Source organism: Vulpes vulpes, chromosome 16, assembly GCF_048418805.1.
Source record: "Vulpes vulpes isolate BD-2025 chromosome 16, VulVul3, whole genome shotgun sequence".
Lineage (NCBI taxonomy): Eukaryota > Metazoa > Chordata > Mammalia > Carnivora > Canidae > Vulpes > Vulpes vulpes.
Genome location: NC_132795.1, coordinates 94,328,504 through 94,343,996, shown reverse-complemented (window position 1 = coordinate 94,343,996; position 15,493 = coordinate 94,328,504). Strand labels below are relative to the sequence as shown.

Here is a 15,493-nt window from a genome sequence, read left to right as displayed (position 1 = left end):
ACCATCTCTTGAAAGGCTCTAAGGGCGAGTAATAACAATTTGTATCTTTATTTGTATCGCAGGCCATTGGTGGCAGACTATTTCCGCACGTTTGAACTTCCCATCTACCCTAGTCTTGTCCTCAGCCAACTCAGCCACCCTGTTTTTAGGGAGGTGGCCGGGTGACAGGCAGCTGGGCAGCTGGAATGGCAGAGAAGAAGAAAGGGCCCAGAGAACAAAATAAGATAAGCTGATTCCCGTACTGGGAGGGGTTGATGTTCTAGGAAAACGTGTACAAATGGTAGCTAAGTGGACATTTCGGACTTTTCAACCCTTAAAAATGAAACGAGTAGCAAAAGAGAGTGAGAACTCCTCTCCTACCTTGCTCACTGCTGTTATCTCCACTGTGTGATGTGTGGCCACCGCTGGAAGGGCCCGGGGTTCCTCCGGAACGAGTGGATGCCGTGTCATCGTGATCTCTGTTCCAAGAGGGCTGCGGGGGCACAAATCAGAAATCCAAACGGAGTGGTCGGTTAACAGTGGTCCGGTGGGATCCCGTCAGGCAGTGACAAAGCCCCCGGAGGCTGCCAGGGACGGCCGGGCCATCTCCCCCGTCCCCCTTCACGAACGGTGCCAGCTCGGAGCTACGCTGGCACCTGTAACACGGGCCGATTTCTGCTTCTGGGCTAAAAGAGCATCGACGAATAGTTACTCCGTGAGCAAGCGCTTTCTTACCAAGGAAAACAGAAACATTCCAGGCAGAGAAGGGGGCCGGGGCCGGGGCCGGGGCTGGGGCCGGGGCCGGGGGCGGGGGCGGGGGCTGCTGCCACTGGATCCTGACTGTATTTTTAACACCAACCAACCCTCTGGCACGACAGTCTGCTACTACCCTGAAAATGCAAACGGAGAGCAATGGTCTATCGCACTGTGGTTTCTAGAGGCCTCTGATTCATCCTGGAAGACAAACATGGCAAAGCTTTGAAGACCTCACAATTAGGCCGAGGTCCATAATAGCTAGTATGTGTCAGCTGTTTGCCGGATGGTACATGGCAAATGGACCGGGCACGGGGACAAAAAAGGAATGAGAATAACAATAGATTCACATGGACTGTGTACACTCAGCCCCATGCCGAGCCTCCTTGTACTATTGAACGGAAAACAGATGTTGCTTCTTATCACTGGGTGCATTTGAAAGTAACATTCAGATAGGAAAAAATTGGCAGTAAATTAAATTCTTGGGGAAAACAATCATGGCAACACTTCTCCCAAATCTCCCTTTATCACCAGAAAAGATTTTAATTAGCTTTTAGTGCTAGCTTTCAGAAACAGCCTGATGAGTCACTGGTCATCCTGCACAGTAGGAACGATGCAGAAGAGAAAGCTGGTTCTTGGCTGGGAAGCGGGATTTGTCTTCAAGATTATCAGGGGGCAAAGGCAGGGTGAGCTTGCCTGTAAAATACGTCTGTGTCGTTTCAGCCCTAGGGCGTCACGGTTCGGGACTGTTGTCCTAGGAAAGTTTACGGGCCACCCCCCACCCCCCGAGCCCGCGTCGATTTAAACGTGCCGCGCAAAATCAAAGTGAGCTTTGCTTATGCCTTGAGAGGTGTCTTCGGTCCCAGAGAAGATAAGAGAGGCTGAGATAGAATGTTCCTGACACCCAGGGGGAGAGAAGAGGGAAGATCCCACCCAAGAGGCCTGCTGTAGAGGGATCCAGGGAAGACTCCCTGTCCCCGAAAAGGATGCTTGCCTGCCACCCAACTGGGCCAGAAGATTGACGCGGCCCCCCCCTCCACCGCTCCCCGGCCCCCAAATCAAATAAAGTCGCAGAAAGATCCACCAGTCGCAAGGTTGGACTCAACCGTTCCACGCACGGTCTCAGAAACGGTGCTGATGGACCCGTGGAGGCTGCGCCTAAAAGACCCGAGAGCTGGGAGAGAAGGGCTTTCCGACAGACAGACACGCATTCGGCGGCCCGTCAGGAGAACGCTGGGGGACGTGATCGGGAACACCTGCTCAGAATGCAAACAGTTAACGCATAATTTTCAGTTTGTCCAACTGCAGCTCTAAAAGGGGGACTTGTTTATTCAGAGCTCTGCAGAAAGAATGGTACAGCACCCAGGGGACAGACAATGCCAGGCACAAAACCCAGGTGCCTCGACATGTAAAAGGATGTTTTTCTCTGTGCTACAAATCCCACTTGAAAATATAATTAGAAGGAGAAAATGGCAAAGTATTGCATTAACTGTAATTGAACAAAAGACCGGCAAGGCATGTGGGAGGCTGCAGGAACCCGCGGGAGTTTCACGATGCATGAGATCCTGCGAGTGACATCTCCTGGGCTCTCTCATTTTATTTATGTGGTCCCTCACTACCAGTGTTGACTGGCGATCTGACTCGTAATTAATAGAAAAGCTACCGATAACAAGCTAAAATACAGGGCGACAGAAGAACCTCATCAGAGGCATGTTGGTTAATCTGATTAAGACTGGGGACTCCAGAAAGGTGACTTAGAACCCAAGAATCATTCCGTGTTATACAGGAAACTGTCCTCCTTTATGCTACCACAGACCTGATATATTCACTATCTTTTAATGAGCTCCACTGATTTATTCAGCTCCGCTCTGCTCCCTCCCCCACTTTTCTACTGTGCAGGATGTAGATTAATTCAATGCTTAATTGTTTAGTAAATTCAATTTTCCACATTCTATTCTGCATAGCTTTAGCTAAGGTTCTTAAATCTTCAGCAGTGAGCCTTGAGCCCAGTGTTTGTGATCTGTGCCTACCTTTTTTCATCACCATTTTTCTTCATCCACCACTTAATTCACCATGAAAAGATTTTCCTTGCTGGAAATTCTGATTCCGCTATGATCTGTGAGGCATTCCGATTCATTGCATTTTCATTGTGTTGGGTCTTAGATGCCGGGCTCCTCTTTTCTCACAGCTATCGCCACATTATACAGGCATTCATGCAAGAAATGTTGGATTCCACCTCAGTTTATCCAAATTTTGTGCAACCTATATGTTTAAATTTGTGTGTTCCCCGAAGGTGGGAGCCAGTATTTTCCCACCTAATCTCACTCGTCTCATGGCCTCGCTCAGTCAGTCCAGAGGGGCCTGTGGTTCCTGAATGCCCTCCTCCGGCATGAGAGCTAACTTTTGTGGTCCTCTCTTGAATTAGCATTTCGGGTATTAGCATTTCAAGAACGGTAGAGTCATACAAAACTGAGCATCAGGAGAAATCCACAAGGTTACCAAAACAGAACAAGAATTATGTTTAGTTCAGTTCATTAAGCATGATTAAAGTCTAAGTCTCAGAAATAGCTCGCGAACCCTTCTGGCATAAATATGTAAGGCAGCCCTAATCAGAAAGAGCTCCCCCAAAATCCATCTACTCAAGAATCTCAGCTACAGTAACGTATATCTCTGTGACTCTCAGTGGTTACACCAAACAGCGTCATCATTATTTTTAAAATAAAATATGTGCATACGATTATGTACATATATCTGCGAAGTTGTGAGTTGCTTGGGGCCACTTGTAAAGTGAGGTTGACAGAATAAAATCAATGATGCATTGCATTAGATGTATGGCAAACCGTAGTCACGGTTCTAAATTAGGGCCCCGAGAGGCTTTTTTCTTCAACGTACATAATTTCAGAGAAAGCGACGCCTATGTTCTCATCTACTGGAGATCCATTAGGACAAGAGGTCCTAACCCAAAGTCCGGAGACCTCCTAAAGACTTCGGTGCATGTTGGGGTGGGGGTGGGGGTTGTGGGGAGGGAGGGTCTTGTCTTAGCAATAATTGTGTTTATGGACACACTTGCATTCTTCTCCCCCGGGGAGAGTGTCCACGACTTTTCATCAGATTGTCAAAGGGGCATGTGATTCTTTAAAAGACTGAGGATCACTGCTGTAGCAGACACAGGGCCAGGTGGAAGAGCTAGGGCTAGAGCGACCTTCATGATCGTGGGGCCAACACTTTCACCTGACATCGAGAGCCAGTGGTCCTCCAGACCTTATTGCTTTTGAATAAATGGAGGTGGCCAGTTAGAGTCATCGCATCATCAGAAAGTTCCTGGTCAATATATAAATATGCAGCATACAAACCAGTTTCATTTCCATCTAATTTCCATTCACACTTTGTCTAGTTGAGGAGCCCTTTAAATATGTGGGGGACGCCTGGGTGGCTCAGTGGTTGAGCATCTGCCTTCGGCTCAGGTCGTGATCCTGGGGTCGTGGAATCAAGTCCCACATCAGGCTCCCTGCTTCTCCCTCTGCCTGTGTCTCTGCTTCTCTCTCTATGTCTCCCATGAATAAAAAAAAAAAATCTTTAAAATAAATAAATATGTGGAGCAAACCAATGATTCTCCCCCATGTTTTCTCTCTTCAATGGCTGAACACTCTCATGCCTTCTATCATTTCTTAAGAATGCTTGAAAATAAGGAGTTTTTTAAATGATGCTATGCTAAGATTCATTGAGTGGTATTTTTTATTTATAAGGCAATTATACTGGTATCTGGTAGTCAGATAGAGGCAGTGACCTCCTTGACCACAGGCTCCTCCAGGGCAAGGATAATACCTGGATCTTCTCTATCTTGTTCTTTCCTGGCTCGGCACAATGTATGGTGCATGCTAAGCACTCGGTCACGGCTTAGGGAACTAAGCTGAACCGCTCATCATTTACCATCCCACCAATATTCCAACAGATGAACTGCGACTTCCCACACTATCCTTCCCCACGGATAAAGCTATCCATTGGTAACTTTTCCTCCCTAGAGCTTTCCCATTCTTTTTCTATCTAGGCCTTAATTTGAGGCATAACTTCTGGTCCTCATATCACCTTTCATGTTTTCTTTAGACAATTCCTTTCACTACTGTGATTTGAGTTCTCACCCACATGCCTCTAAATCTGTGTCTCTGGATCTCTTCTTTGGTCTTTAGACTTGCATGCCCAACCACCTACTAAACCACCTCCATGCGAATATGTTCATCTCACTCAACAAGTCCATAGCTAAATTCTTCCTCTCTCGACCAACATCCTACCCGTTCTTCTTTGTTATTGATCCTAGTTGGCATGACGCCATCCATCCATGGCATAAGCCTGAGGATCATCCATGACACCTCTCTACTTCCCCACTGCCACATTCAATCAGTCATCAAGTCTCGTTCACTTTTACCCCTAAATAGTTCACAAATAGATCTCTCATTTTTCACCTTTCTGATTGCTGGTCTTGTTCAGTCCCTCCCAGCTCTAAAGAGTTCAGTCAAATCACTTCTCAGTTCAATTCCACTAGAAATGAGGACAGGAACTGGTCATTGTTGCTTGTCATTGCATCTTGCCTATCAAGCTCAGTGCCCGGCACGTGGCTGGCACTCAGGAAATGTTTGTTAAATGAATGAACGGCTCCCTATTGCCTACAGAATACTACAGTCTGGGGCCCTTGGCCCTCATATAGCGAGCCCTCATGGTCCACCTCCTGAGGACCGTTCCTCAACTGCTCCTTGTACTCCAGGAAGTGGTTTCTGGCAGATACGTTCTGCTTGTCCCTTCAGGCCAATCATCCTCGCGCCCCCCACCACCACCACCATCACTCGGCCTGGCCCCAGCCCCTAATTACTCCCTACTTGCTAATTAAGTTTCAGCTCAGCTAACACCTCCCTCAGAAAGCCTTCCCTGATACACACACACACTTCCCCCAGGATGAGTGCGGTTCCTCTCCCCTGAGCACGAACAGCACCTCATGCCCACTTCTATCATTTCACCCCCATCTTGTTTTGTGGTGTCCTGTAGAATTCTACACTATGAATGTTTTGAAGTCCTGAACTTTATCTCATTCATCCTTACACCCTCCGTCCCAGGAAAGTGTCTACAACACATTAAATACAGATATATTTCTGAACGAACAAATGGATGACTTAAGTGATATGTAAAGGACCCTTGTGTTAAATTGTCATGTGATACTGTGATCTCCTATATTAAATATAGGAGATAGGGTCCTAAATATAGGACCTAAATATAAGGACCTAAATATAGGACCAAAAAAAATCTGAAAAATGATTTGCACAATTTAAAAAGATTTCATGCACCTGCATTCACACAAACACACACACATACGTATATATACATATATATATAGTGATGTGTGTATGTATATATATGTGTATATATATATATGTATATACATATATACAAATATACTAGGGGTTAGGGGTGCCTGGGTGGCTCAGTTGGTTAAGTGTTCAACTCAATTTTGGCTCAGGTCATGATTCCAGGGTTGTGGGATCAATCCCTGAGTTGGGCTCCCTGCTTGGTGTGGAGTCTGCTTGTGATTCTCTCTCTCCCTCTCCCTCTGCCCCTCCCTTCTGCTCTTTCTCTCAATGAACTAAAATCTTTTTATATATATATATGTGTGTGTGTGTGTGTGTACATATATATACATACACATATATATTTATATATATCATATATATTTATATATAAGTATATGTTCATATACAATTGACATTTATACGTATATTCATATTTCTATATCTATAAAATCATATATATATATACATATATATATATACATACTCAGTTGCAGTATAACACAGTCAAAAGAAAGGAAATTTGAAGGTAGCCATATCCCACCTGAAATCTGGTTGCACCACTTACACGGCTTTAGGCAAGTCACATCCTCCCTAACTCTTGATATCCTAATCCATAAATGGGGACCAAAAAAGGCTCCTTTATCAATCACATCTCAATTTAAAAAAATAATAATAATAATGACCCTCTGTAGGCACAACATGTATACTTCCAGGCATGCAGCAAGCACTCAATAAATGACAGCTACGAACGCTTTTAATGTAATGACATAGGTTGACCTGGTCCAACCTGAAATATCTACATACAGGTGTATTCATTTTATAGACCCCCTGGAAAGAACAGCTCACCTGAGTATGCCTTGGGCTATCTCCCAGCTGCTGTGTGCTCAGGGAATGCACACTGATCTTATTTTCACCTTCAAATAACATGATTTTACAGGTGGTTTGCTCCTCCCCACCCCATCAAGTTTAATTTGATGCCTAATATTTATAAATCACGCTGCAGTATACAAAGTACTTTGACATATCTTCTCAGTTGGTCGTTTATCACATCAGTATGATGTCAGAATCATCTTTTTCCCCCGGACCAAAAATAGTGGGGTTTCATTCTTCAAAATTTCTACCCTACCAGTCCCAGTCAAAAAGGTATAGATAATGAGAGCCCGGTGATCTCGACTCCGAAGAGGTCAGCTAGCAGCTATGCAGAAACTGATGAAGTAAATCATCACGGGGCTCCAAAGGTGAAGTTGGTCTGCACCTATCTGCAGGTGCTTTCTCTCTGGGAAGTGCATTCACCTTTTTTTTTTTTTTCAAACCACCAGGGTCTCTTTAGCAAATGATCTCTAGTGGCCTGCAAGAGCTGGCTTGGCTCCCAAAGGAAACAATGCCAGTCCCTCCAGACCAGGGGAGTCGCCAGTCCACGGGCAGAGCGCACCCGTGTGCCCCGCGCTCCTGCGCACCCGCACTCACGTTCCCGCGCCTGCACTGTCCGCACTGGCACCTGCACTCGCAGGCCTGTGCCTGTCCAGGAGCCACGGCAGGGGGGGCTCCCTGGCGGCCACGCGGGACGCGTCCCCTCCCCTTGACTCCGCACGTCTGTCTCAGCAGTGTCTCTCAGGACCCTGAGAGGTGCAGAACTTCAGCAGAAACCAGGCCTTATATGTCCCCCACTCAACGATGCCATCTGGGAGAAAAAGGAACCAGAGGGATCCGTACACGGAGAGAGGAGGAGGGAAGGGGTTCGGGGACTGCTGCAGAAGGGGATACAGGTTTACCAGCACGTCCCTGGAGCTGAGAAGTTGGCAGTCCTGGGATCGCTTTATTTATGAGTTGCTCAGAGTCTGACAGGCTAAAAGCCCTATTTAAAAATCGCGGTGGCCCCCACTTGCATCTGCCTGACAACCTCAGCCTACAGGATAAGCACTGGGCTCATTCAACCACCAAGAAGCACCTATGCCTTGCTAGAGCCCTGGGTAAAACCTGTTCCTTCTCAAGACATACTCCTCTGAGGCTGCGTCTATCCAGCTTCCAATTCAGGTCATTCGGAATAAAAGTATAAAATTCTTTACACAGATTTCTAAAAAAAAAAAAAAAAAAAATCCCTGGAAATCATTAAGCAAATTCACTTAAGCATGACAAGTTTGGGCAGCGTGTTTTGTTTTAACACAGTGAAACTGTCCTCTTACCCTTTAAGCTTTTAGATATGTTTAAATACCAGAAGCTCACAGATTAATACTTGAGTGTGCACACAGGCCGTGGATTCAGGGGCCGCGTGAAGATGTGCTTGAGAGTGGTTCTGGAAGCGAAGCCTCTCCTAAGTCCACGCTCCGGCCTGCTGAAAGATGATAAAGTCGGGGAGGCGGGTGCTGTGCCGGGGGAAGCCTGGCGGTGGCCTGAGGTGTCCCCCAGGGTGGCCCACTCCTCACAAGGTTATCTCCCTCGCACACTTCTTCCGACTTTCTCCCTGGACTCTCCTCCTCCTTCGCATTTCCTTCCCTCTCCCCGCCCGCCACGCCTTCTCCTCTGCCAAGCGTGCAGGCCTGCCAGGTTCTGCTTGAGCCCCTGTTGAACGCCGCGATAAGAGGTGCTTATTGCTAACCCACTTAACGGAGGCCCGATGGCTGATTTTTGGTGACTCAGGGCAGATGGCAAATTAGGGGTGAAACAATGGAAATCCAGCATCCCCACTCAGAATCCGCGGCTCTCACCAAGACACCACACTGCCTCTCCCAGCCCTTCCATATTTCCATTGTGAACTTTTAATCTAGGAACGCATCTCGGCGATTACCCAATTATCCCTTAGTTATGGTGCTCACCACGCTGGGGCCAGCCGGCGTCTTCCCTCATAGCAGAAGGGTGTCTGATTCGGCATCAAATAAGGTCGATTTCTAAAACCCTAAAACCTAGCAACTGTGATGCATTGCCCGAAATACACAGACACGTGCATATACACCTGGGTGTCTAGGTATATGGTACAAGAGACAGCGTCTGTTAAACTGGGTCCCAGATTTCCCACTTCTCACGTACCACAAATAAAACTGACAAAAATGATAATTTTTCAAACACTGAATCCTCTATTTCTGTGTAATGAGGCATGGAGAGAGGAGGAGAAGAATTTTTGTGCTTTTTTGCCTTTGGTGAAAACTCTCCGAGGAGTAATTTCACCTTTAAATGAAAAGTTTTGTATCAGGTGATTGCATGAGCTCCAGGAATCCCCGAAGCCTCAGGGTCAGACGTGGGGAGATGCACAAGTGCACACTCACTACTGCCCTGCACACGGCAACCTGCACCCACTTCCTCATCCTCGTGCCCATGAGGAAAGAAGGCCAAAGGACGTGGAAAGGAACTAACTTTAATGTCCCTAATTATGCTGTAATGAGATCTAAAGCAGTCTGGCAGTCAGAGGCATCTTTAAAGTGTACCAGCCCTTGAACGCTTTGCCTGCTGTCCTGCCAGGGGGCGTCGGTGCCCAGCTGCCCCCTCCCCGGGCTCCGGGCCTGGTGGCGGCGGCAGGTGCGAGGGCAGCGGCCTTAGGAGGCCGGACCCGGCGCGATGGGCCACCTTCCTCGTGCCCCTTAGGATCTTACTTTTGCAGCCTTTGCCATCTTTTAGGGCTCAACTCCGACACTCTCAGGCCGCTCCTTACCAACCTGCAGAGTGGAATTAATTCATCCACGCCACGAACAACCAACCGACAAGGCCGAGGGAGAGGGCCTACGGGCGTACAATGCCCCCCAAGGATTCCAAAGCTTTCCTCGCGAAATCCACCCAGCACTGAGACCTGTTGCCCAGCTTTTCTGCATCGAGAACCAAGGCCCGCACCGTCTCGTGGGGACCCCACCGTGATCTTGGAAGATTCTTACGTGGGGCGGGTACACTCCCAAAAAGTGCACGGGGAGAGACTAATGACCACCAGAGGGAAACTACTACCAAGGGATCACAACCAGCCTTACCGAAACCTCGTGGCTGGAGAGCAGAGGAGTCGTTTAGAAATTAGTCGGCTGCACTATTCGAATGTTCAAATTCTACTAAGCAGTTTGTTGTGGAGAAAAATCTCATGAACGGAAGAGACAATAAAGCCTTATTACACTAGGAATCTTAGTAAAAAAAAAAAAAAAGAATACTTATTTATGTTTCAATAATCTCTCCTTTCCCTCTGCCATTGTGTTCCGCTGGCATACAATTAATAAAAGTAAACCCTTATATTAAATGACTTTAATGACTGTATATACTTCTACTCCCGAAATACCTGTGAGCTGTAATTCGGAATTAAAATGCTTAAACAAACAAACACTCTCATCCAACTGGCACCACCGTATTTCCAAATATTTGTATGTAAATATTTCAAACCATAGTCCTTATTTATTCTCTGAGAGCTTTCTGCTGAAATTCAGATTCTTTTCTATCGTTTCTACTGAGAAATGGCAGAAGAATCTGCAAATTATATGCCAATATACCTGAGGTTATAAAACCCCTTTTTGTAAGACGGCCGGCTTCCCGATGTTTCTACCATACATCTGTAACTTTGTGTTCAGTGCTCCTCATTCTGCAAACAAATTAAGATAAAATAAACGCAAATGTGTCTTATATAAAACAACCTCAAACCGCAAATTTTCTAGGCAAAAAGAACAGCCCCTGATAATGCACAAAACATTGTATCCTGAGCACGAGTTAAGACCTTGCAAGCAACTGGCCCCTAGCCACCAGGCATTTGCACTCAGAAATGGAGAAAAGTACTTAGCAGAGGATCCGCACAAACACTGTCACTGGAGGTTGAATCTGAAAGAGAATGTGTGGTGGCTCCCTGGGCTATCTCAGCCACACAACCGAGTGTCCGCTCTCCTCCTACACGGAGGAGATGAGAATAATCGTGACCCCCTCCTAATAAGAATTAAAAAGACATTTCCCTGAATCTGCACGATTGTAAGACGGTCTCTACAATAACACCTCCTTAGCAGCCACCCCGTCTCCCCTCCCCAAGTCAAACTCATGTTGTTGAAGGTTGCGCAGAGTACCAGGGAATATGGTATCATTTAATGCGCCTTTTATTTAAGGTTTCCTATTTTATTTTATTTTTTAAGACTTTATTTATTTATCCATGAGAGACACAGAGAGAGAGAGAGAGAGAGAGACAGGCGGAGGGAGAAGCAGGCTCCATGCAGGGAGCCTGATGCGGGACTCGATCCCGGGACCCCGGGGTCACAACCTGAGCCAAAGGCAGATGCTCAACTGCTGAGCCCCCCAGGCGTCCCTAAGGTTTCCCATTTGGAATGCTCTACATTCATTCACATTAGCTGTCACAGTCACTCCATAGGATGGGTTCTCCATCCCCGAGTTACAGACGATGCCACTGAGGCTCAAGGAGCAGCAGCAGCAGGGCCTTATCCTCCCAGCAAAGCCTAGATTCAAACACCAGAGAGCTGGCTCTAAGTTACATATATTTTATTGAAACACTCCCTGCCTGAGAACGCGGTGTGGCTAAAAGTTACCATCAGCACGCTTAATTGCTCTTTCTCAAGTGTTCCGGAAATCTCTTCTACTTCTAAACTCTCAAATCAGAGAATCCACAGTTTTGATGTGAGAAGGAAAAAAGAAAAAACAAAACAAACCAAACAAACACTCAGCCAAGGTGTACTCTTGTTTTCTTCCTACTACCTCATAGCATTATACGTTGAACAAAAGAATCACGGAAATTTATATTTACCGCTGATCTCCACTAACTATTAGCTAGAGGGTATTCTCTGATTTCCCTGTGGTTTTTTTTTCAGAAGCACTTCCAGCTTTTTATATTTTCAACCAAATTGTGTTTTCAAAGTATCTGTCATTCTTCAAGGATTTTTGAATCCTTGAGCTCTCGCTCTCGCTCTCTCCCCTTCCTGCAGTATTTATCTTTAGTAAAATCCTCAGAAAGGCCTTTCTCAAGGCATTTTGATATTTCATTTACAATTCTGATTCTTAGAATGGCCAAGTTCTCTCTCTTTCGAGTCTCTTAACTGAGAGATCAACCAAGGTGGTTGTGGATTCAAGAAGCAGGAGCCCGCGTTTTGCTGTTGGTTCACTTTTTAAGGGATTCCAGTTCATCAGAATGCCATTCTTCAGCCATATCCAAGGCTATTATTCTGAGGCTGTTCATACTATTTTAGCAGTTATCGAGTATGTAGAGTATTAGAAGTATACTACAAGTGAAGAAAAGCCTCATAATTGATTTCTTAATGTTTTATTCTCCTCTTTTTCTATTGGCACATTCTTTACATGCCCTCAATAAATATTAAACACTCAAACAACTCACTATTAGGGTGGCAAGCAAACCTTCAGAATGTCGAAACAGAAGAGTGAAGAACAATGCACCTAATTGAAATGGCAGGGTAATTTGGAAAATAAAATTGAGTTGCTGCAAATTCCAAATTCCAGAATAAAAATGTTTATACTCGCTCAAATGCAGATTGTTACTGGCTTTGAATAATTATCAGAATAAAAAATACTTGAACACCAACAATACACTTGATATGCATAGAACAAGCGCAGTCTAGATGTCTCTATTATTCTCCGCAAGGAAGTGCAGGACACAATGAGTCTGAGATTTTTCTTGTTGATTCTGTTATTGCACACAGCTTACAAAATCCCCAAATGTGGCGAAACAATAGGCCAAGCCACCAAGTCCACAAGTAGTGTTAAAATTTCATGGACAAAATTCTTCAAAAAAAAATTGTAAACACGTTAAGGGACAAAGAAGCACACTGAAAGAAATGAAGGGGTTAATGTATCTGCTGCTCAGTATCTTTTTTTTTTTTGTCCTCAAACATATGAATTTATCACCAAGACCAATTCAGAATGTAAAACTCCTGATTCTCTTCGGCAGAAGCTAGAGCCAAGGAAACTCTGACAATTAAAATGAAAATGGAAAAATGCATTTGCATCTGGAATTATGACATGCAAACACGTAATGATGCTCTAAGAGATGATCCTTATCTGCACACCGAGGGCAACCCTATTATCTACTTAGGGTTATGCCACTTTGGGTGGAGATACCACCTATATCTCTCAAAGATAAATTCCATATGCTCTGTACACTTATAGCATATTTCCCATAAATAATGGATATGATAGACTGTAAATAAATAATACGCTTATCTGAACTGTTCAAGAGTGAAGGGCAGGGTGGCTACTCATGAGACGGAGTCTCTTATGAATGAGCAATTTCAAATGAAAGTAATGTTCATGGGGGAATTATCACAAAGTTCTCACACTAACATATTCTGAAGCAGGGGTTTTAAAACAATTTCAGATCTGGCGGGAACTTTCAAGTCAATGCTACAACTAAACCCAAAATACCCAATTTAATTTTACCACTAACGTTTCTATTCTGATCACGGCATCCTACCTATTTGCCGCAATTTTTAATTCTCTCCCTACACGACTGGTTTTCATGGTCAATAAAATAACCAGACTTAAAATGTCATGTATGAGTTTTTGTCTCAAGAAACACAGTGGTTTGTTTTGTTTTGGTTTTTTTTTTTTTCTTCCCTGTAAATAACTTGTAACATTGCAGTGAATACAAAGGAAGGCTACTTAAAAAAAAAAAAAAAAAATCCCCCCCACCCCCAAAGCCCACCTGCACTAGTTTGCTAGGATTTTACATTGTAAAAATTGTGAGTCCCCACCCTCAAAGAGTCTCCCTTTGAAGCCCCAGAGACACACGAACTATTTCCACTTCTTGTAAATGGTATAAGTAGGCCTTTAGAACGTCAGACATTGTACACCATTTAGTTGGAAATTAAGTTTTCAAATCGCTAAGGAATAGTCTCTGAATAACAGAAAACACTATAGGTCACAGTTAATTATAGCTTGTCTATCAAATTAAGTTAATGTTCGAGAACACATCCAAATAGTTATGGAGACATTAGGAGGAGTTTTATTGTCGGAGAACTTCTTATTCATTCAGCTTCTAATATTTTTTTAAGAAAGAGAGATAAGCCTTTCACAAGTTGGGATGGCATAAGAAAACTCTGGGTTTGCATCAAATTGCTCCCTTCATTGTCCCTTTTGATGACTGTGTCGATTTCATTATAAACTTCATTTTCCACAGTTTCATAATAGTCATAAACTCACTTCACTTGAAAGAGTTTCTGTGGGACATAATGTGAATGCAAATGCAGAATAAAATGCAAATCATGGAGGTCTGGGAACAAATATGGACTATCCGTTAAGAATACAGTCACTGAAAATAAACATTTAGGCCTTAAGAGGAAGAACACAAAAGGGCTGATATGAATCTTTATATCAAGTATTCAGAGCCCTAGGGAAGGCAAACAAGAACAACAGTTTTCAGTTTTTCTCCTAATTGTAAAGCACAGGCTGGGAGTATTTGATGACTTTGGTTCTCTACTCGTTCCTGTTCTAAAGTGAGTAACATTTTTCATCTTTGCAGGAAAATAAACCCACGTGTGGGTAATAGCCCACAAGGTGCTCAAATAGGGAAATGAGACCCAGCAAGCTAGTTCAAGTTCAAATCTCAGGCCTAGGCGATCTTACCAAACGGTGGGAAAGAAGTGATTAGGAAGAAAGAACCAGAGCCCTCCTTTGCTAAATAATATCCACCAACCAAGATTTTTAAAAACTAATAATAAACAGGCAACCACGTGGTGTTGGTAAAGTATAAGGGAAAAAGCTAGAGAAATGAGAATTCATCAGTAACGATTAATCCCAAGTCATGTGTTGTCCGGGAATCATTCTAACGTCGCTCAAAATGTTAATTACCTACCTACCACAATCTTCTAAATGAGTCAAAATAACGTATGTTGAAATCCATTGTAAAATGTAGGACTCTGTATCGTGTCAAAATGAAAAAAAAAAAAAGTAGGGAGACTAAAACTGTTGCTTAAGCTTGGTAAACTCATAAAAAGTCACGGCGATTTTCAGAGTACTACTTAGTAAACTTATTAATAGTAACAGCCCTTCCTTTCTGAGGTAAACTATGATTTCATTTAGGTTTTTTAAAGAACCGTGACGTTTCCCACATGAGATAAAGGTTCTTTATCTCATGATTATAAATCCCGTTGCTTGTAAATAGAGTCACGAAAAGTACCAACGGGAGAATCAATTATAGAAATGTGTTTTTGAGGATTATAAATAATATAGAATTTATTTCCACAATTTATTTATCCTCCATTAGTTTATGGCATACACAGTGGTGCATATGCCATGGAAAAGTCATAGCAGGATTATTTCATATCTTGAAGAGAGTTAATCACTTAGTTCAGGCTATAACTTGCATTTAACTGTATATATTCATGATGCCAAGGAACAATAGGTATATAATTCAATAAATGTAGAATTAAGCTTTTTTTCCATCAGAGAATAAACTTTTAATGTATGCTGTAGACAATTTTAGGAATTCTTAACCAAGAAGTCCAGGAATATAAAACAAG

The 15,493-nt window shown here is 44.0% G+C and overlaps 1 protein-coding gene across 4 annotated transcripts in view; it reads right to left on the bottom strand.

Moving 5' to 3' along the window:
* The window catches only part of MEIS1 (Meis homeobox 1), a 137,506-nt gene that overhangs the window by 104,767 nt on the left and 17,246 nt on the right, over positions 1-15,493 (bottom strand). For all 4 annotated transcript variants that reach the window (XM_072741273.1, XM_072741272.1, XM_072741270.1 and 1 more), the window contains one exon: positions 361-472. In XM_072741273.1, coding sequence (XP_072597374.1) covers positions 361-472 — 112 coding nt within the window. The remainder of the gene's footprint in view (positions 1-360; positions 473-15,493) is intronic.